Below are 22,891 nucleotides of genomic sequence, written 5' to 3'. Positions count from 1 at the left end.
AAGTCGGTGACGTTGAACGTCTCGCTCACGTAGTACTTGTCGAGCGGTATGTCGATTTTGTAGGTATTGTTATTGATGCGTTGTAACACCTTGAATGGACTGCCAGCTCGAGGTAGGAGCTTGGACTTGCGTTTGTTGGGGAAGGGACCCTTTCGAAGGTGAAGCCATACGAGATCTTGGAAGTGTGCCGGTCACTGTTTTGGATTTTTCTCGGTCCTAAATGAGATGGCCGAAATTCAGACATTTCAATTTTTTTGGTATAATCAAAATTTGAATTTGAACCAAATTTGACCAAAAATTTAAGCAAAACTGAAATCAAGTGGAACAAGTCCAACATTAACTATCACGAGTACAAAAATACAGTGTTTGGCAGACTAGCACCGGGCATTAGTTTAAGACTTAACTGTCCACCCAAACATCTTTCACAAGTAATACATTCAGATCGATGTGGAGCACCATGCCGCAGCTGCAGCATTCAAGAACCAACAGAAATGAGGAAGTTTGTTGAATGCATCAACCATCAAGCGAAAAAAGCCTCACAAAGTTACAAACACCTCACACAAAACCATATCCTTACCTCGTTCTTCCTGTGCGATGGAGCTGTCAATGGCTTCAGCGGCAGCCATCAGAGGTAGGCGGTAGGGGCCGCGAAGGCGCGAATGATGCAGGAGCGGGAGGAGTGAGCTGGGAGGCTGTCGGCGACGAGTCGGGGACGCTCATTGCTGTTGTGCCCTGTGCGCCGTGGCGCCACCTCGCACACAGGAGGAGCAAATTTGAGTTGTTCAGGGTTCGGATGGTTGACTCGGTCGTTTTGGGTGAGGCCGTGTAATGGGAAGCCTCCAGAAGTTGGGTTGGGCCACACAAATTCAAATTGAGCCAAAATATTCGTCTGGCAAAAACTTTTATCGGGCCCAAGCGAGATGGTTGTATTTCGGCCGAAATTTGTTTTTTTCGGCCGAAAATCAAAACTCTGGTGCCGGTTCACTTGACACTCTGTGCTGAGTCTTTTGTCTTGGTGCATCTTCTTGATGTATGTGGCACATGCACTTGCATCCATGTTCGTGCGTCAAGATGGGAATAGGCCTGTTCGCGGGCCACTGACCCAGCCCAAAAAGTCGAGGCCAATGGGCCTAGTGGATTTGCTTAAATGATGTATGTGTCAATGGAGCTGGCCACCGTGTGACTCGATGGGTCAGACTGGTCGACCAATTCGAATGGCTGTGTGCTAGCCACATTGTTGGAAACACCCCTATACACAAGCTAGAACCTGTACAAAAGAACATCTATGATATACGAAGCTGACCAAACTAGACTGATTCGGTTGAAGACACGCCCGTAGGTGGATTGATCCTTACGTGAACTAGTACATGCATGTAGAAACAACCAACCTCTTGTTCGTAGTCTCGGTCGCCGTTGAGCTCACCACCCCGGTCGCCGTACTATACCTCTCCAGCTTGTCGTCGTCTCGGTGGACTTCCCGGTCGAAAGCAACTTATCTGTATTGAAGGCCCAAGGGGCATATATATATATTACACATGACTTGAGGTGCAAGGAAAGTAAACATAGACTAATAAGGACTCCTAGACTAATACTAATAGACTAATAAGGACTCCTAGACTAATACTAATACTTCCTAACACCCCCCTCAAATGCAAAGCGTATGCAATAGCATTGCATTTGAAGAAGTGTAATACTAAAAAACAATGATAATCCAAATCCGCGTCTTGAGAGTGTCGTCGTAGCATGAAGAGTCTTCAAAACTTGTCGAGTTGCCGAAGGAGAGAACAAAGAGATGGCACATCAGAGGTAGACACCGCATCACTTGAAGATACAAGATAAGTATCAAGAGAAGATGGGTTGTCAAAAGAAGATGGCACATCAAGAGAATAAAGCATTGTGCAGAAAATCATAATCCACGACAACCGTCGGCGAAAGAAGCTCGGCGGATAAGACACGATGGACGTAGATCGACAATACAAAAGAAGTCCAGAAAATCCTATAGAAAACAACAAGGGCAAGTAGGCCACAAAAGTTGCATAGAAAGGATCAGGACCGGTATGGTGGACTCGCATGGCATGAGAAACACATAATATCGACGGATTTGGTGGACGCAGCGGAAAACAAGAAAGCTAAAAGCTAGGAAGCATACACGACACAAAGATGCAAAATCCATCGTGTATGCAGAAGACATTGTACTTTTTTTTGTATTGAAAGCATGTAAGTAGCTAGCAACAGGTAGCACCACGTAGCAGCAAGCAACACCAGGTGGTAGCGAGTAGCAGCTAGCACCAGCAGGCAACATGAGGTGCAGCGGGAACAGAGCATGCAGATGGAACGGACGGGCGGAAGACTGGCGGCGGGATCCGGCCTGGGACGAGGAGCGCCGAGGCAGAGGGATGAACACGAACGACCGTCTTGCGGAGGTCGGACCTGTAGATCGAGGCCTAGCAGAGAGATGACGACCGAAACGGACGGATCCGGCTGGATCGCGCGTACGCACCAGTGGAACGCCGGCTCGCGCAAGCCCAGTGCGGCCGCCATCTCGCAGTCGGGGCAGGGTGTCGAGGGGCGGGCCGGCCAGCGCGCCGCCGGCGGGTCGTCGAGCAGCTGCGGGAGGAGGTACGACTGCAGGCACCAGGGTGCCATCACCCGATCCGATCTGGAGGAGGAGCAGAGCCGATCCGGCGGGAGAGGACCTAGACCCGTAGTGGGCCGCCGTCTTCCTCCAGCACGGCGCCGTCGAGGCCCTTCGCGACTGCGGGCCATCGCCGAGGTCGTCGACATCCTGCTGCAGTGGGCCGCCGTCTTCCTCCAGCACGGCGCCGTCGAGGCCCTGAGCGATTCGGGGCTGCCGCAGCCTGGAGGTGGAGATGCGCGTGAAGGAGCGCAGCCTCCGCGAGGCGCATGTTGGCGCGCGCGGCTGCCACGCCCACGACATGGATCGGCGCCTCGATCCAGCGACGAGCCCCCTGCTTCGAGCGAGCAGGGCGAGACGGGAGCTCGTCGGTCTACCGCATGAGGAAATGCGAGACGGGAGCTCGTCGGTCTACCGCATGAGGAAATGAACGCAGTGAGCAAAACATGACATGGGAGCTCGTCGGTCTACCGCATGGGCATCGACCAATAGTCCTCAAATGGGTCTGAAGAAAAGTGAAGCTGACAAGGTGATCAAGCAAAAAGCACGCAGGTCGCATGAGGTTTTGTCCAGCAAGCTGGCACTGACTTCAGCTGCTGCTTGTTTTGGCTGACCAGGAGGAGTGGCCCGTCCACCAGGTGATGTAAAATCAGCCTTCCTTAATGGAGAATTGAAGGAGGAGGTCTACGTGAAGCAGCCGCCTGGTTTCATCGTCGCCGGAGAAGAAGGGAAAGTCCTGCCGCTGCGTAAGGCACCATGAGCATGGAATGCAAAGCTGGACTGCACGCTCAAGGAAATTTGCTTCAAGGAGAGCGAGCATGAGCACGCGATCTACCGATGCATCACCGGGACGAAATGCTGCTCATTGGAGTTTATGTAGATGATTTGATCATGACTGGTTCATCCAAGGGAGCTCTGGAGAGCTTTAAGCTTTAACGACGAGATGAAAGCAAAATTCTAGATGAGTGACTTTACACTGTTTGTCATTCTATCTCGGAATCGAAGTCCAGCAAGATGGCGATGGCATCAGCCTATGTCAGGGATACTATGCCTCACACATAATTCAGCTTGGAGGAATGGAAGGCTCCTAGCTCACACTCTGATGGAGGAGTGACTCAAACTGAGCCGTGAGAGCACGGCGGAAAAGGTGGATGCCACAGAGTATTGGAGAATATTTGGCAGCCTCCGCTATCTTCTCCACACACGTCCGGACCTGGTGTTTGTCATCGCATCCGTGAGTCGTTTCATGGAGCAACCTACATAAGAACACATGATGGTAGTGAAGCTCATCCTTCGCTATGTCGTTGGCACCAGCCACTACGGCCTACGCCACACGCGGAAGACTGGAGAGACGGGGCTGATTGGCTATAGCGACAGTGACCTTGCCGGTGATATTGACACCAGGAAGAGCACAAGTAGCACGGTGTTCTTCCTTGGTAGTAGTTTGGTGAGCTGGAGTCTCTCAAGCAGCAAGTAGTGGCTCTGTCCTCCTGTAAAGTAGAGTATGTGCCTGCGACATCTGCCACAACACAAGGACTTTGACTGGCTCGGCTGCTTGGTTAACTCCATGGTAGAGAAGCTGAGGCAGTTGGGCTATGGTGGACAGCAAGTCTGGCGCTGGCCAAGAACCCAGTCTTCCATGAATGCAGCAAACATATTGACATACGGTACCATTTCATCAAGGATTGCTTGGAGGATGGGAGTGTAAACGCCAAAATGAAAAGCACTAGGGTGGGTGAAATTCCATGAGCTGCGTGCTAGGATTGGGATCGTCCAAATCAATTCAAGTCTGATTTGCAAGGGTTAGGGGGAGAATTGTTAAGAGTAATCCTTGCTGCAGTCAGTCAATGAGTTGAGTCTTTTCCTTAGGTTGTAAGCTAGTGAGTCATGTCCGTGTCTTAGGCTACAGGTCAGTGGGTCCAGTCAAGATGTCTTATAGGATGTAAGAAAGCCACTGAGGTGGTTCTGTCATAGTTGTTTCAGCTATAAATAAGAGGTGAGGTCTAGCCAGCTGCATCCATCGCAGCCCAGAAACAAGAGCCCCAAATCAGAGCTACCTGTGCTCTTGCTAGTTGCTACTTGCTACTATAACAATGCGAAGGAAGTGTGGCAAGGCACACTTCATGGCAGGAGTCTTTGTTCTGCCTGTTCACCTTCCAAGATATAATGATCTTACATCAATGTTAGGCTTTTCTATAACTACCATTGTTTACTTGGGTGAGACTAGAAATTTGTTCTCGAACTAAGTTTTTACTGCTAAACATAGTTTTTCAGGCTAAAAACCTGATAGATTTGTAGTAGTTTGAAACTGTATGATGTAATTCTATGGCGCCTTTTATTGTTACTGTATTGTCATTATAGTTACAATACCGCCGTTCCATAATGACAATGTCATATGTACTAACAACAGTTTATGATGCGTCCTTAGCCATTTTAAGTCACGTGTTCTACACCTGTATATATTCTTATTATTTCAGAACTTGACATATCATTGATTTTATGGATATACAGAAAAGCTCTGTACTGTGCAAGCGACTAATGGACAAGGAGCTTGATCCTCCGGTTCTGTTAACAATGACCCCTGATGAACTAAAGGTCTAATCATCTTATTTTCATTCTGGTCTTCACAGTAACCATTTTCCATCTCTTCACATTAGTGATTATAATTAGTTTTTGTGGTGCATTACTACTCTTATAATCTAGTCGATATGACATGGTTGCTGGGACCAAAATGGTTCTGTTTAGTTGAAAGCATTTAACTATTAAATTTGAACAGGGGCATGTACTGGACTGATTTGGTTCAAGCATGAGTGCATTAGTAAATATCAGAAGTCCTTCAATATTTCGGAAGTTAGTCTGAAATTTATTCGAGCAATGTTTAGAAAAACTGAAGAGCTTCAGACATTAATATTTGTGGGAATTTATTTCTTTGTTCCCCCTTACTAATTGTGGTTTCAACCTCAAATTGTGAAGGGTACTAGTCAGTTGCACTTGCACAATTGTCCAGAATTGCACCTAGTGAGTGTTTCAGACTAGATATGTCCCATCTTTTCTGAAACCACCTGTTGAGCCAGGAGACCACTTCGATAAATGTTGGCTGTTATTATAATTTTCTCTTGATTCGGTTTGATTACTCCCTTTTGAGTGTGTATTTCTCTAAATTCTAAGGTACTCGCTTCCTGTTCATTTCAGGCTGGGTTGACACCAGCAGAGATAGCGTCTGAATCAGAAGAATCAAGGCAGTTGCAGGTATTATACATCATATGCATTGAGTTCACAATCTGCCAGGGCCAGATAATGAAAAATATCCAGTGCAGTAACTGAATTTTCAGGCAAAGTTTAATTTGTGTTTCTATTTGTTTTAACTAGATGACTGAGGCCCGGTGTAGAAGATGCACAGAAAAGAAAGTAGGCATACTTGATATTATTCATGCCAGCCGTGGAGATCGCTATCAGGTATTTCCGTGTTCTTTTTCCGCTTCTTTTTCCGCGTTTATGAAGCGCTTACTCTATTTCTGTTCTTGGTTGTATGCTGTGGTGCTTTCCACATTACTTGTGCCATCTTGTAGTTTCTGTTGAAGTGTATATGTGGATTGCCTAGCCCTTTCCATTAGTACGGATCATTGGTTGCGTTGGCTAGTGCATGAAGCTTACCATGGTATAAGAGTCTAGGGTCCTGAGTTAAGTCCTGGCTTTCGCAGTTTATCTAAAAAATTGCTGCTGCCCCCCTTTGTTCACGTATAGGCCTCTTGAGCCATACCTCTGAGTCTATCCACGTGTTGGCTTTCCGCGTCACACGTGAGAGGGGGTGTTGAAGTGTATATGTGGATTGCCTAGCCCTTTTCATCAGTTTGGACTTTTGGTTGTGTTGGCTAGTGAATGAAGCTTATGAAGCTTATCAGTTTCAATTTAAATCAAATATTTGATTTTAGGGATGATCAATGTTCTTGTTGTAAGGTGGGTTCAAAGGGTTTTAAAATCATAACTATGCTGTTACGCATCGTAAAAGAATCCCCAAGATCCATACATGTGTAACATATTTTCATTGAATAGACAAATTGATGCGCAACTCGTGCCACAACCATCGCAGTTGAGGCTTGAGGTATGATTCCTAGCTATCAAAAGTTTATGCGCTCCTTTTTTTTGAACATGTTATGTCCTCCTTTTGAATGCTTGCTTGATTGGTCCAACTCTGTGTTGGGTTCTACCGTAGGTGCATCGCAAAAAAAAGGGCAGCCCGGTGCATGTAGCTCCCGCTTGCGCAGGGACCGGGGAAGGGTATGACCACTTTGGATCTATTGTACGTAGCCTTTCCCTACATTTCTGCAAGAGGCTGTTGTTTTCAGGACTTGAACCCGTGACCTCATGATCACATAGCAATTTGCCTACGCGCAGTACAACCAAGAACATGCTACGGAGATGGATCACATATCATTATCACTAAACGCGCAGTGCCGTGCAGCGGAAGTAGAGTTGGGGCAGCGCGTTCGCGTGGTCCGTCTCCTCCTCGTTCGATCTCCCTCGAAGAGCCGATTGCCGGACACTCTCCCTCGAACAGCCGATCGCCGGATCACACGTACATGTTTGCCGGAGCGACGCAAGTGCACCGTCTCTAACGGTATCCGCGCGTGCAGGAGGAACACCGTGTGGCGGGCTGCTAGGTCCGGATCACACAGTTGGCGGCGACGAGTGGAGGTGGCTAGGTGCAACACATGCACAACCCTAATGATGGTGCGGAAGCGATCAATCGAATGAGTGTGCCGCACCTTCACTATTTATAGGCATCCACCATGGCTCAATTCTTGGGCCTCGCACGGATCCTAAAGCCCACAAGTAGTTCCTTCCCTTAAACGCGTGACCCCTTAGGTTCTAGCAAAGCATGCCGACTCCAAGTGTTCGATGAGGCTGGTTAGGCGAACCTGTACTTCATACTTCTGTTTCCTTTGCCACATGATATATGTTGTCATGCACAAGGCGACATGGTCATCCTTGTTGCAGCATGACCTCTTTCTCGTTCCGGTGAATCCGACCAACATTCAGATTATCTCATAATCCTCATCACATGGCCATGCTTATCCAGGTCAGATCACTTGAGGGGCCCAGAGTATATCTTTCCTGATCGGAGGGGCAAATTCCATCTTGCTCGACCATATCTCGCGGCATGGGTCTGGACGAACCCGAAACCTACCTTTGTAACTACCCAGTCATGGAGTAGCGTTTGGTCGGTCCAAAGCAAGTCTTGTCACCATCCCGAGTACATGCGCCAGCTCAGGTCTTAGGACATAGAACGTATGTTGTATTAGAGACTCATAGATGACCGATCGCTGCGTCTCATAGTTGGGTCTGTCCAACTCAGACCTTATCTCGATTCGGATCGGACTACGTCGAATCCGACCAGATCTTTTTGAGTCCATATTATTCGGCTAGCATCCAATGCTACATGGTTAGTGAGACCAGACCATCCACCGTGTCATATGCTAGTCTGACTGGTTGCGGGTCCACACAACCCTTTCGACTAGGGATCATTTATGACACTTACCATACAATGTATAGTCTCACAAACAAGTCACGTACTTGTTAATACACATTATTGATAATGTCCAAGGACTATCTTTATTCATAAACACATAGAAAATATCATCATACATCATTGACTCTAGGGCATATCTCCAACACTCTGGGCTTTCAAATTTTGCATGTGCTGAGTGCACCAACCTGTTTGTTGTTATAGTTGTTGCTAATTGAATTGTTTCATGTTCTTTGTTATGCAAACATATTTTTTTTCTTTATATTTAAAAATTAGAGACTTTCGTATAGCTCAATTCATAATCAGGAGAAATGACTAGGAATTCCCACGTTAGTAAACTGGGCAAAATTTGAGGAAATGATATTGCAAAGGGTAGAATGAATGGCTCACTAAAGTAATGTCAAGGGAAGGCGAAGTTTCTGACGGAATGGATATACCTTGATCACACTTGGACCCTGTTTAGAAGCTTGCCGGCTCCCAGCTTCACTGGCTCTGCGCACGGAGCCGGCCTGAACGCCACAGCTCCAAGAAGGCCGCTTCGCCATCACTCCTTGCATATAATTTCGTGGAGCCATGGAAGCGTAGCTTCGCCAAATGTCAAATGTCGAAACCGGAGTTGGTTGAATTTACATGAGAATGCCACTCCGAATTGGCCTACGTACAATTTCGACCTGAAGAAGCCCTCTCGAGCGAACCAGTGACCGCGGGACCCCATAGTCAGATCAGCCCTGCCTCTCCTCTCTGGCCCATGCCGCCGGAACGTCGCTGCTGCCGAACGCTTCTGACGAGGAACAATAGATGAGGAAAAAGAACAAAAGAAGAAAATCCCATGCTAGACCTGTTTGGCCACTTCTAGATACTTCCACTCTAGTATAGTATTTCTTTTCTTTTCTTTACCTTACCTACTGTTTCTAGAGTTCTCTAGTTATAAGCAGCTGTGAGTAGAATGGTGAATTCTAAATAATATTTTCTAGAGTGGTCCAGCTATAAGTAGAATTCTGTGAAGGCTTCCCAAAGCCCTATAAATAGAGGTCCTCACCTCTTGTTTGTAACGAGACGTACCTACTTGTATGGAAAGAAGGATGTCTTCCAGCTCCTCTAGTTATAGCAAGTTTGTGGAAGCAATTCAAGACTGAATTGAAATTTTCTAACATGACCCATCCACAATCAGATGGACAAACGGAAGTGGTGAACAAGTTAATGGGTAATCTGATCCGTTGCATTAGTGGAGAAAGAAAGGGACAATGGGATTTGGCTTTATCTCTTGCAGAGTTCTCCTACAATAACTCCAAGCATAGATCCACAAGAAGTCCTTTTTCCATTGTCTACACTAAAGTTCCCAACACATGTGGTGGACCTGGTGAAGCTACCATCAAAGGGAAACTCAAAATCAGCATTGTCCTTTGTTGATAATTACGTTGAACTACTTGAAGAGATTCATGGTGTTTTGGAAGCACAAAATTAGTAATATAAACAACTTGCTGATTGAGGAGGCCAGAATCATTCCAAGTTGGTGATAAGGTGATGGTCTACCTCCGAAAAGGGAGGCTGCCTTTAGGTGTTAAAGGGAAACTTAGGCAGTGAAAGTATGGGCCCTTCTCTATCATGAGGAAGACAAATGATAATGCCTATGTGATAGCTCTTCCAAGTGACATGGGTATATCCAACACTTCCAGTGTTGTGGTCTTGATCCTCTACCATCGAGAAGAAGCGCTCTATGAAGATAACTTGAGGGCGAGTTCCAAACAACCAGGGGAGAATGATGAGGTACAATAGACGAGGAAAAAAAATCACATGCCAGATCTGTTTAGCTACTTCCAGATACTTCCACTCTAGTGTATTATTTCTTTTCTTTTCTTTTCTTTACCCTACCTACTGTTTCTAGAGTTCTCTAGTTATAAGTAGCTGTGAGTAAAATGGTGAATGCTAAATAATGTTTTCTAGAGCGTTCCAACTATAAGTAGAATTCTATGAAGGCTTCCCAAAGCCCTATAAATAGAGGTCCTCACCTCTAGTTCGTAACGAGATTATGTACCCACTACCTATAGCTATAATAGAACTTGTTATTCAGATCATGTGCTCTAGGAGTTTTGGATTGAACTCCTGCTGGCATATCATCCCTACCTCTCTAGCGCAACACGTTGAAGTAGTTCCTTCAACACTTGTGTTGTACACATTGTAGCAGCCAGGTGGAGTTGCTCCTTCACAACCTTGTGCCGCTTCAGCTTCACAACTCCCGTGCAAAGTTGGCTAACGACTGTCTGGCTGATCAAGAAGCTGTCCAGTTTGGGAACCTAGAGAGCTTCATGAAGTTGGGGATGACCGGCTTTGCTTCCGGTTGAAGGTGTGAAAGGATGAAGTGGTCGTCGACGATGATGTACTTGGTGGTTGTTGATGTAGATGGTTCCCAATGGTCATTCCGGTGATGCATGAATGATGAAGCGATGACTATCACGATGGTTGGGCGAGGTGTATGACGTCGATGAAGTTCCTCCAAAATTTCTCTGCCCAACAAGACCCAAAACACTCAAATAGGAATCCGGAGTGGAAGTTCTGGCCGAAACGATGAAGGGTTATGATGCTGAAATTTCTGGCGTGCTCTCTGGAAATTCTAGAAGTTCCGGGGTAGGGGTCGGAAGTCCTGGGATTGTTCGGAAGTTCCGAGCTTCGCACAGAAGGTGCGGGTTGACCTGAAAATTCTAGATCAAAGCATGGGGCGGAAAAATTTGATTTCCAGTTCGAAATTGATGGGGTAAAGGAAAAAAATGGGCCATAAGAATGCAATGGAAGGTAGACCAACAAGTTTGGCAAGAGATCCATGGATCTAAACCAAGCAAATCACAAGAAATTGGGTATGGCTATTTTCTTGGTGGGGATTTTCTAGTTAGGCAAGAATGAAACAGAATTAGGCTAGAATAGCGAGGGAGAGGGGCTCCAATCATGGCAACCTTGCTCATGATACCAAATGATATAGGACAAACCCTAGGATGGCCTGATCTTCATGAACTGGAGGTGGATTTAAGGAAGGACGTGAAGATCACAAAGAACATGTGCAAAACAGGGGAGGAATCACAAGGGAAAGAAGCACAAATCAATGCACATGTTGAGTTGCAAGATACAAAAGGATAAATACTTATATCCAAATCATCCACAACAGAGAGATGGAACAAAAGGATAAATACTTTATGCAAATCATCCACAAGAGAGAGACTGAATAAGCTAGGGTGCTTCCCCAAGTCCCAGGACAAGGAGGGCGTGACGCTTCAATGATGCCTTTCTTCTTCACAAGTGGAGGTCTTGAACTCCTATGGAGTCTTCCCCTTAGGAGAAGGCCTTCTTCTCCATGAGAGGAGTCATCTCCACAATGGAGGAATCCCAGAAGGCTCTAATGTCTAGTTCTACTTTGCTAACACTAGATTGGAGGAGGAAAGGTATATATAGGTCCACCCATGAAGGGGTAAGTGGGAAGGGGCCATGGGCCCAAAGTTAGGGAATATAGTGCATTAAAATAATTGAATGGGAGTGGTTGAGAAATTGTTGACCCGGTCAAAATTGGTTGAACCAATTCTAAATTGAATACCTCAATTAGTTGAGAGGGCTTAAAAATTAGTAAGCATAGTGTATAGTATATACAAAAATGAACGAGACATTTGAGAAATTGTTGACCCGGTCAAAATCGGACGACCCCATTCTAATTGGAGACCTCAATTGAATGTGTGCTCTTTAAAACTAGGGAGCTTAGTGTTATATATACTCCCTCCGTTCCTAAATATAAATCCTTTTAGAGATTTCACTAAGGGACTATATACGAAGCAAAATGAGTGAATCTACACTCTGAAGTATGACTATATACATTCGTATGTAGTTTTCTAGTGGAACCTCTAAAAAGACTTGTATTTAGGAATTGTATTTAGGAACGGAGGGAGTAGTATACGTATCAAGGGAAAATCTTGCATGCATGCACTCCTGTGCTCATTCCAATGGGGTTTTACCTATATATAAAGAGAGCACATGCATGAACGCAAGAATCTTACACATCATGCTGACATCGTCGCATTAATTGTTTTTTTTGAATTTTTAAAATGATATATCTTACAAGCTGTTAATCCAGTTAGCGATCTGTTTTCACAAGTGGGTTTGTCTTGACAAGGGCTTCGAAGCAGGACCCCATGTTGACATGCTTTGATTTTTTATGGTCGCCACCGGTTGCCAATTTATGCCACCATAGTTGTCATCTTAATTGTGAACAGTTGCCACGATGATTGTGTATAGTTAATAGGCAACGGTTTTGTATGTTTGTAGCATTGCAATGTTATGCATAGCTAGAGAGTGAGTATCTAGGTGTTAAGAATAAGTAAGAAGAGGTATCACTCCAAAATAGTACCATCAAGCAAATCTTTTAGTCGTCTATATCAGCATTCAACAATCTGGCAATGAAGTTAATGCAATCTTAATAATATGGCAAGTAAGTGGTAGTAATATGATAAGCATTGACGAAAAAATTACCGAAATATGCCAACATGGGATCCAATTTCGAAGAGCTTGCTGCGGGGAAGCTAATGGCGAAAGCGGATCATCAATCGGGTTAATGGTTTTGGTAGATAAAACAACAACAACAACAACAACAACAACAACAAAAACAACAAAGCCTTTAGTCCCAAACAAGTTGGGGTAGGCTAGAGGTGAAACCCATAAGATCTCGCGACTAACTCAAGGTTTTGACACATGGATAGCCCTGTCCATGGCTAGTTCTTTGGTGATGCTCCAATCCTTCAGATCTCTCTTTACGGACTCTTCCCATGTCAAGTTTGGTCCACCCCGACCTCTTTTGACATTATCCGCATGCTTTAGCCGGGTTTCTGGAGGGTTGCGCTGAATATGCCAAAACCATTTCAGACGATGTTGGACAAGCTTCTCTTCAATTGGTGCTATCCCAACTCTATCTCGTATATCATCATTTTGGATTCGGTCCTTCCTTGTGTGGCCACACATCCATCTCAACATGCGCATCTCTGCCATACCTAAGTGTTGCACATGTCGCCGTTTAGTCGGCCAACACCCAGCGCCATACAACATTGCGGGTCGAACCGCCGTCCTATAGAACTTGCCTTTTAGCTTTTGTGGCACCTGTTAAGCTTCATGCACTTGCCAACGCAACCAAAATTTCGAACTGATGGAAAGGGTTAGAGCAATCCACATATACTGTAACACCCCCTCTCACGTGTGACGGAGAAGACAAGTCAAAACGTGCAACCGGAAGAGAGCGACGGCGCGCGAAACTCACGTATGACTCAAGAGGCCTCTATGTGGACACAAAGGGGGGCTACTGGCAATTTTTTAATAAATTGCGAAAACCAGGACTTGAACTCAAGACCTTAGCTCCGATACCATGTTAAGCTTCATGCACTAGCCAACGCAACCAAAAGTCCGAACTGATGGAAAGGGTTAGTGCAATCCACATATACTGTAACAATACCCTCTTGTCATAGAGAATGCCAGAAGCTTGGCGCCACTTCATCCATCTAGTTTTAATTCGATGGTTCACATCTTCATCGATATCCCCATCCTTCTGCAACATTGATCCCAAATATAGGAAGGTGTCTTTCTGAGGCACCACCTGATCATCAAGGCTAACATCCTCCTCCTCGTGCATTATGGTACTGAAAGCGCACCTCATGTACTCGGTTGTAGTCCTACTAAGTCTAAAACCTTTCGATTCCAAGGTTTGCCTCCATAACTCAACTTCTTGTTGTCCCCCGTCCGACTATCATCGACTAGCACCACATCGTCCGCAAAGAGCATACACAATGGGATATCTCCTTGTGACCCCTGATGCAGCCCTATCTTAATCGGGAAGTCACCAGTGTCGCCATCACTTGTTCGAACACTTGTCACAACATCATCGTACATGTCCTTGATGAGGGTAATGTACTTTGCCGGGACTTTGTGTTTCTCCAAGGACCACCACATAACATTCCGCGGTATCTTGCATAGGCCTTCTCCAAGTCAATGAACACCATATGCAGGTCCTTCTTTTGCTCCCTATGCCTCTCCATAAGTTGTCGTACCAAGAAATTGGCTTCCATGGTCGACCTCCCAGGCATGAAACCAAACTGATTTTTGGTCACGCTTGTCATTCTTCTTAAGCGGTGCTCAATGACTCTCTCCCATAGCTTCATTGTATGGCTCATCAGTTTAATTCCACGGTAGTTAGCACAACTCTGAACATCCCCCTTGTTCTTGAAGATTGGTACTAATATACTCCGTCTCCATTCTTCTGGCATCTTGTTTGCCCGAAAAATGAGGTTGAAAAGTTTGGTTAGCTATAATATCGCTATGTCCTCGAGGCCTCTCCACACCCTATGGGGATACAATCAGGGCCCATCGCCCTGCCTCCTTTCATCCTCTTTAAAGCCTCCTTGACCTCCGACTCCTGGATTCGTCGCACAAAACGCATGCTAGTATCATCAAAGGAGTCGTCCAGATCAATGGTAGAGCTCTCACTCTCCCCATTGAACAACTTGTCAAAGTACTCCCGCCATCTATGCTTAATCTCCTCGTTCTTCACCGGGAGTTGGTCTGCTCCGTCTGATAGGAGCTGGCCTCCTACCAGGGTGTAGGCGTAGGTTATATGGGTGGCTGGACTGTTGGCGAGGCTGTAGGCGTGAGCGACGGCGCTGCGGCGTCATGGTCGCGAGAGGGAGAAGGCCGGCGACAGAGGCTAGGGTTTAGGGTTTCCCGGTAGAAGTCGAGCAAATAAGTTTGCTTCTTCTTAATCTCAGAATATGTCTTTACATGAGTATATATAATCTCATAGCTAGATGAAAATACGATAAGTGGGCTGGTAGGAACGACTTCCCTACCAGGGCGTGATCGCAGGTTGTAGGGGTGTTGCGGTGGACGGCGAGGCGGCTGGCGCGGCCGGCGGCGCTGGGGCACCGTGGTCGCGGCGAGAGAGAGAGAGATGGGCTCGGCTAGGGTTAGGGCACCGACTCCTAGGAACCGATCAAAATAGATTGATCTTGCTTAATCTCAAAGGTGTTCATTACATGAGTATATATAACTCCTCTAGGCTATCAACTATAATAAACTGGGCTAAGCCCCTAACAATATAAGATAATTGGGCCAGGTTGGCTAAGTGGGCCTCCTCCGGTTATAATGTAAACCGGTCATAACATCTCTCCCCGCCTGCGCAAACAACTCGTCCTCGAGCTGGAGTTCTGGATAATGCTGACGGAACTCCTCCAGGTTCTCCCACGTAGCATCCTCCTCTGCAAGACCGCAAAAGGCGCCATACGCGCCATACACCACGGCTTTTCTGGGCCTTCAATACCTTCAGAGGTTGGCGGGAGATCTGGTCCTAGCCGCCGGCGGCTACCCATGTAAAGGCTTCAATAAGCCGACATGGAAGACATCATGGAGACGTGCACCGGGGGAAGCTGCAGGCGGTAGGCGACGTCGCCAATGCGTTCCAACACCTGAAATGGCCCTGCATAGCGAGGACCCAGCTTGCACTTGGCGCGGGGGTCAAGTGACCGCATAGTACGGTGGAGAAGCCGCAGCCACACCCAATCTCCTACCGCAAACTCGGCCTCGCGGTGGTGAGCGTCATAGTATTTCTTGGACAGCTGCTGGGCCTGAAGAAGACGTTGCCGCACCTCAGCAATAATGATATCGCAGTCGCGAAGAAGTGCTCACGCTGCCTCTGTCCGTGCAGTCCCGGACTGGAGAGGCAGGATGGCTGGAGGGCCCCGGCCATAAACCACCTCAAAGGGGGTGGCATGCAGGGCGGAGTGATAAGAAGTGTTGTAGCAGTACTCCACCCATGAAAGCCAGTCCACCCAAGCTTGGGGTCGATCACCTGTGATGCAACGCAAGTACATAGCGATCACCTTGTTGACAACCTCTGATTGACCGTCAGTCTGGGGATGAAAGGCCGTGCTCAAGCACAACTTGACGCCTGCCAACCTGAAGAGATCCCTCCAAACGTGGCCAGTGAACACCGGGTCACGTTCGCCGACGATCGAAGAGGGAAACCCGTGGAGGCGGATGATGCCGTCGAAGAATGCTCGTGCGACGGATATGGCGGTGTAGGGATGTCCTAGCGCGATGAAGTGCGCATACTTGGAGAAACGGTCCACCACAGTGACAATGACGGACTTGCCACCCACCTTGGGAAGGCCCTCAATAAAATCCATGGAGATGTCAGCCCACACCTGGGAGGGCACCTCAAGGGGCTGGAGAAGGCCGGCCGGCTGCAATGTCTCGGTCTTGTTGCGCTGGCACGTCACACAAGAGCGCACCCAATCTTGTGCAAACGCGCGGTCGACCGGAAGATAGAAGTCGGCGCCGAGGCGATTGAGTGTTTTCTGCACCCCCTCGTGGCCGGCTGAGTGCACCAAGAGAATCGCCTGGTGACGGAGATCGTCGTGATTAGGCACAAAGATGCGCCTACCGTGGATGAGTAACCCGTCATCGAGTCGCCACGGCGCCGGCAAGTCGCCCTCCTCAAGCCGCTTCCTAAGAAGCTGAGCATCAGTGGTCGTGGCAGTGGCACGGTGAATGTCGTCGATGAAGACGAACGAGGGCCCGGAGTGGATGCAAAGGGCCGTCCTCTCACTGTCGGAGGTGTCGTCACCGGCGTCACGTCGCGATAAGGCGTCCGCCACGATGTTGAGACATCCTGGCCGGTACTCAATGGTGAAGTCATAGCCGAAAAGCTTATTGATCCACTGATGCTGCGGAATCGTGGACAGGCGTTGATCCAACAAAAAATTCAGGCTATAATGGTCGGTTCGAATCAGGAAGTGTCGCCCCCAGAGGTATGGTCGCCAGTGTCGCACTGCCTGTACCAAACCGATGAGCTCCCGTTCGTAGGCCGCGAGCTTATGGTGACGTGCGGCGAATGGTCGGTTGAAGAAGGCGAGCGGTCCCGCGCCCTGGTGAAGCACAGTGCCGAAACCCACTCCGGATGCATCACAGTCAGCCATGAACTGCTGCTCGAAATCTGGCATCTGGAGGACCGAACCGGTAGTAAGAGCCTCCTTTAGTGACTGGAAGGCAGTAGTAAGAGCCTCCTTTAGTGACTGGAAGGCGGTAGTAAGAGCCTCCTTTAGTGACTGGAAGGCGGTAGCTGCCTCCTCGTCCCATGAGAAGGCGTCGCGGCGGAGCAACCGTGTGAGCGGTGCGGCGAGAAGGCCAAACTCCCGGATAAATTTCCGGTAGTAGCCGGCCAGTCCCAAGAAGCCGCGGAGGGCCCGCGGCGAGTGCGGTGCTGGCCAAGAGGAGACCGCAGCGATCTTGTCGGCATCCATGGCGACTCCCTCCGCTGAAATGACGTGGCCGAGATACGCGACGAATGTCGTGCCAAACGAGCACTTCGGGCGCTTAAGGTGGAGTTGGTGCGCCCGAAGCTCGTTGAAGATGATGGCGATGTGCTGCAAGTGCTCTGCCCAAGAGGAGCTATAGATGAGAATATCATCAAAGAAAACGAGCACAAACCGTCGCAAGTAGGGTCGGAGTACGTCGTTCATCAAGGCCTGGAATGTCACCGGTGCATTAGAGAGGCCGAAAGGCATCACCAAAAACTCAAAGTGGCCATGATGTGTGTGAAACGCCGTCTTCGCGATGTCGTCCGGGTGCATCCGAACCTGATGATAATCCGAACGCAAGTCAAGCTTAGTGAAGAAGCGGGCCCCGTGAAGCTCGTCCAGGAGCTCCTCCACGACCGGTATGGGAAATTTGTCCTTTGAGGTCACGGCGTTGAGAGCACGGTAGTCGATGCAGAAGCGCCATGAGCCATCGGGCTTGCGTACGAGGAGCACCGGGGCCGAGAAAGGCGAAGTAGAAATCTGGATGATGCCCAGGGCGAGCATGAGGGCACACTGTTGTTCCAGCTCGTCCTTCTGCAGTTGTGGGTAGCGATATGGTCGGACGGCGACAGGTGCTGTACCCGGAAGAAGGTGAATGCGATGGTCGCAGACTCGGGCGGGCGGAAGGCCCTGGGTCTCGTCGAAGAGATCACTGTGCTGCTGCATGAGATGGGCCAATAGGGGCGGTTCTGAATCGGCGGTTGCCGCCGACAACTATGGTGGGGCAACTGCCGACGACGCGCCGCCCTCACCCTTCCACTGTACCTTGCGGCCTTCACGCCAGCATGTCATGGGCAGAGCGTCGAAGTCCCAAAGGATGGGACGGAGGGTCCGCAAGAAATCCACGCCGAGGATGAAGTCGAAGCAACCCAAGTCAATGCCCACGCAGGTAATGGCGAAGTGCTCGTCGCTGATGATGATGGGAACCTGCCGTGCAATCCCGTGGTAGCAAAGGCGGTCACCGTTAGCCACAGTAACCGAGACCTACTCTCCGCCAGTTGGTTGAAGGGCCGGCCGACGCATGGTAGACTCAGGCAGGAAGTTGTGTGTAGAGCCCGTGTCTATGAGAGCTAGGAGACGCTCCCCATTAACCGTCACGGCAGCATCATCGTCTTTTCCGCGCGGATGCCTGTGAGGGCATGGCGAGAGATCACGAGGGCGGTTGCAGCAGCCGGTTCCGTCTCCTCCGCCAGCTCTGGAGAGGCTGTATCCTCCTCGACGTAGTCCGCTGCCTCCAGTAGAAAAGGCGTGGGCAGACGTGGCCCGACACATAGGGTTTGTCGCAGTTAAAGTAGAGCCCCTGGCGGCGACGCTCGAGCTGCTCGGCTGGTGTGAGCCGACGGAACGGGAGAGTTGCGGCCGTGGTGGGGATCCTGTCGCCGCCTGGGCCGAGCGGGTGGGCGCGGACGTGGCCGCCCGAGGTGGTAGGCGAGGAGCCCGAGCCGGAAACGTCTGCTGCATGGCGACGGCGTGCTGCTCGAACGCGCGGGCGTAGTACATAGCCGTCTGGAGGTCCTGCGGTCTGCGCATCTCAACTTCCACGCGGATGTGGTCGGGGAGGCCGCCGACAAAGAGTTCGGCCCGTTGAACGGCCGAGATGCCCGGGGTGTGGCAGGCCAGCGCCTGGAAGCGCTCGGCAAAGTCCTGCACCGAGGAGCGGAACGGGAGGCGTCCGAGTTCCGCCAGCCTGCTGCCGCGGGCGGGTGGCCTGAACCGTAGAAGGCACAAGTCGTGGAAGCGCTCCCATGGCGGCATCCTGCCCTCGTCCTGCTCGACGGCGTAGTACCACGTCTGTGCCGCGCCCCGGAGGTGATTCAAGGCGATCCAGGTGCGGTCGGACGTGAGCGTCCGTTGCCCTCGGAAGAACTGGTCGCACTGGTTGAGCCAGTTCAGAGGGTCGCCGGTGCCGTCGTAGGTGGCGAACTCCAGCTTGGAGAAACGCGGCGGGTGTTGGCCGTAGCCGTCGGCCATTGTGAATGTATTAGGTCCTATGTAGAAATACATGTTATGTTGAACAGTGTGCATCAATTTCAATTAAGTCTATCATTGTGTGTGGGACAAACTTCCACAAAAATGGCTGGACAGAATGCATTCCAGATAAGATACATGCGTGCAGATTTAATTTAAGTTTTTCTGTAAATTTTATGCTGGACAGAATGCATTCCAGTTAAGCAATGACATTGGGATATGAGTCTACAAACTAACCCCTGATAGCAATATGATAAAGCCTCAAGTTTTTGCTGCAACCATTCTTACAACCATTAGGTTATCATGCTGTCACGTAATTGTAATACATATATTGTCACAAGTATCTAACAAAACTGAAAGAGTGCACATACATGTAAACCATCTAATCAGGAAGTAATTAGACATAGACAGAACCCAGGCAATAGATGTAACAACCATGTATGCCCACCATTAAGCTACCCAGGGATACCCCTGTTATGACCGGTACAACGTACCAACGGAGGAGGCCCAATGGGCAGGGTTAATTACGGGCTTAGCCCAAGTTATCTTACCTATCTTAGAGTCCAAGTTAGAGTCCAAGTTATCTAGGGTTTAGTGGAGGCTGTCCTCCTATATAAACACATGTACCCCTTTGATATTAAGCAGACAATAAACAGTATATTCTGTTGTCGTCTCCCTCAGGAGACGAGAGCCCTAAACCCTAGCCGCCTCTCTCTCTCTCTCTCACGCCGTGACGGCGCCCAACCGCCGACGCCGGCGTCCCCAACCTCGCAGCCCGCACTTTCACCCCTACAACCTACGTCCGAGACCTGGTAGAACCCTAGCCTCTACCAACCCCAATCAGTCATTAATCAAAACAATCTAATTGCTTTTTTCGTGCTTTGTAGCCAACCAAGGCAATCTGGTACATGTTTTAGTTATAATCATCAAAAAGCATATTTGCGAGTATTTTATATATATCTAATTCATACAAATTTTCTTGTAACACTACATTTTATTCTGATATTTTCTCTGTTTCCCATGGAGTGTTGGGATTCAGTAAAATATCTTTATTAATAGCTTTTTTTAATTATATTTACTTGAAAGATTTCTTTGAACATTCTAAAATTTCAGAGCCGACCTGCAGATGGTTTAGTTTACAGCATTTTAAAAAGTGCAGCAACTTTTATGCTTAGGGGTTTGATAAAAGCTTGAAATTGTCACATTTTTGCTGTAGCTGTCTCACGGACTTTGCCCAATATTTCAGGTCGAATGTATTTCCTGCGGATTCACATCCTTCGCGTCCAGAGATGACATCTTAAGAAATGTCTAGCGAGATCAGGTGATCAGCCAGACAACAGGCCTGATATTGATGCTCACGAGGAGAGCACAGCGGCTTACATGGAGAAGCAGATCATAGTCTAACAAGCGAAGCGGGATGAACCCTCCCCTACGCCTGCAACTAATGATGTGTAGTGATATGTAGAATGACTATTAAAAAAAAAAAGGATATGTAGGATGACGGGTAGATATCTGGTGATACGGTCCTAGAGATGCTCCCCTGACCCGAGGCCATGTGAGCCGTTTGATCTGGACTGAAGGCACAGGATTGAGCTGGCTCACCTGATGTTGCCATGCAAAACTAAGTGCATATCCATTTTTCAATTCGATTCGCAGCCCTGCCGCCTAGGGCATCTCTCCTACGGCCGCCAGCCGGCCACCATGGCATGCGGTATACGCCGAGGACCTCCAACCGGGCCGTTTTCTCCTCCTGCCGCTGGCCGCGGCCATGGCCCTGTCGTGCTGTGCCACCATTGCTGTGCCGTGTGGAGAGCATGCGAGGTTCTTGGGGTTTTCGGGGGAGGCAGTAGCAGAGCCTGTAGAGGACGAGAGACCTGCCTTCTCAAACTTGTTTGTCACGCACTGTTGCAGCCACCGGTTGTCAGCTTCTTTTTGACTCTCTCTCTTGGCCATTTTTACTCGAGAGAGATGCTTCCGTTACAAAATTTCTGACATTTTGCTATTTCTAGGAGGGAAATATGAAGGAAATAATATGAGGAAAATTGAACTTTGTAGAAAGAAGATTGACAGGCGCAACTCAAATAAATTTTGAATTGTTGGATCAATAAGCGAGCCACAGAAAACGCAGGTGCAGCTTTTTATCGGCATGGATATGAGGAGGTGATCTGGCGACCGCCGGCCGGTGGGGAGGAGGTGGTGCGGGCGTGTGGTGGCCGGCGGGTGAGGGACTGGGGGTTGGGTTGGGGAGCAGCCGAGCCGGGAGGGAGATGTCCCTTTTATTTGGTTCAGTCGCTTGCTCGTAGTTGGCAACGAACCAGAACCAGATTTGTGCTCCCAGTTTCTAGCACATACACATATATCAAACTGGTTTCCAAAATCATTAATTAAGGAGTACATCTTTTAAAGATCACTCTCATTTTATTAAGTTGTGACAAGTGATCCATTGCGTTGCAACCTGGAAGTTATTTTGTTTTCGATCCGAATTTTCAAAATGTTTTATTTTGTAAACCATGCGTTCAAATCTTGAATCATTTTCATAGTTGGGATTCTTGTGTCGAGATCTTTAAAATTAGATCCCATTTTAATAGGTTTTGACAATTTCTTTTCTATAAAAAATTCGGAAAAGAAACCGTGCCTCTCACGATAGAAAAACAACAACATAAAACGCGTTTTTCTTCTTTTCGAGAGACACGTCCTTCCCTTTCATGAAGGTAAAACCGCGCCTCTTATAAAAAAACACGTTTTTTTCCTTTTCAAGAGGCACGAGCATGTCTCCACGAAGACAAGTGTGTCTCGCGGAAAAAACCCAGAAAACTCATTTTTTTTCTTTTTTCGAGAGACAGGGCTGTGCCTCCCACGAAGACAAAAAACCTGCCTCTCGCGGAAGCAAAACCGTGCCTCTCGTAAAATAAAATAAAATAAAAACTACGTTTTTTTCCGCTTCAAGAGCCACGGTCAACGTACCTCTTGCGAAAGCAAAATCGTGCCTCTTGTGAAAAAAACATAAAATATGGTTTTCGTATATTTTTGTTATTTGTTTTTAGCAAAAAAACAAATAAAGCGTGATGTAAAACCAAGACACCAAAAAATCCGGAAAAAGCCAATCTAAAAAGCCGAAAACGCGTGTGGAAAAATAACAAAAATGAAATTCGGAGGAAGCGATCAAAGTGTGACACGTGGCGGCGGCTGAGAACGCATCGACCAAAGCGTGACACGTGACAATGGCTAAGAACGCGCTAAGTGACGACGCGTGAGAGTGCTCGCTGGAAGACTTCCGAAGGATCGGTCGATCGGTCGATAAGTGCTTGCTCTCACTGCTTTCTCTATAAAACCAAACGAAACCAAATTTAAAAAGCCTCAGCCCAATAAAACCTAAACCAGTTAAGCCGA

General features: G+C 48.2%; 1 protein-coding gene across 4 annotated transcripts in view; it reads left to right on the top strand.

Moving 5' to 3' along the window:
* Positions 1 to 21,145, top strand: part of LOC123443654 — a 29,125-nt gene extending 7,980 nt beyond the window's left edge. Inside the window, exons 5-10 of one of the 4 annotated variants that reach the window (XR_006630756.1) lie at positions 5,147 to 5,230; positions 5,828 to 5,884; positions 6,005 to 6,091; positions 6,689 to 6,737; positions 6,849 to 6,913; positions 20,748 to 21,145. Coding sequence is in view for 2 of the 4 variants with exons in the window: in XM_045120129.1 (XP_044976064.1) it covers positions 5,147 to 5,230; positions 5,828 to 5,884; positions 6,005 to 6,091; positions 20,748 to 20,813 (294 nt within the window). In the remaining 2 variants the exon portion in view is untranslated. Of the gene's footprint in view, positions 1 to 5,146; positions 5,231 to 5,827; positions 5,885 to 6,004; positions 6,092 to 6,688; positions 6,738 to 6,848; positions 6,936 to 20,747 lie in introns of all 4 variants that reach the window. The other 3 variants (XR_006630755.1, XM_045120130.1, XM_045120129.1) reach the window with 3 other exon arrangements.
* Positions 21,146 to 22,891: the final 1,746 nt, after the last annotated feature.

Source organism: Hordeum vulgare, chromosome 3H, assembly GCF_904849725.1.
Source record: "Hordeum vulgare subsp. vulgare chromosome 3H, MorexV3_pseudomolecules_assembly, whole genome shotgun sequence".
Lineage (NCBI taxonomy): Eukaryota > Viridiplantae > Streptophyta > Magnoliopsida > Poales > Poaceae > Hordeum > Hordeum vulgare.
Note: the sequence above shows the minus strand (reverse complement) of the source record. Positions and strands in the feature narration are given on the sequence as shown.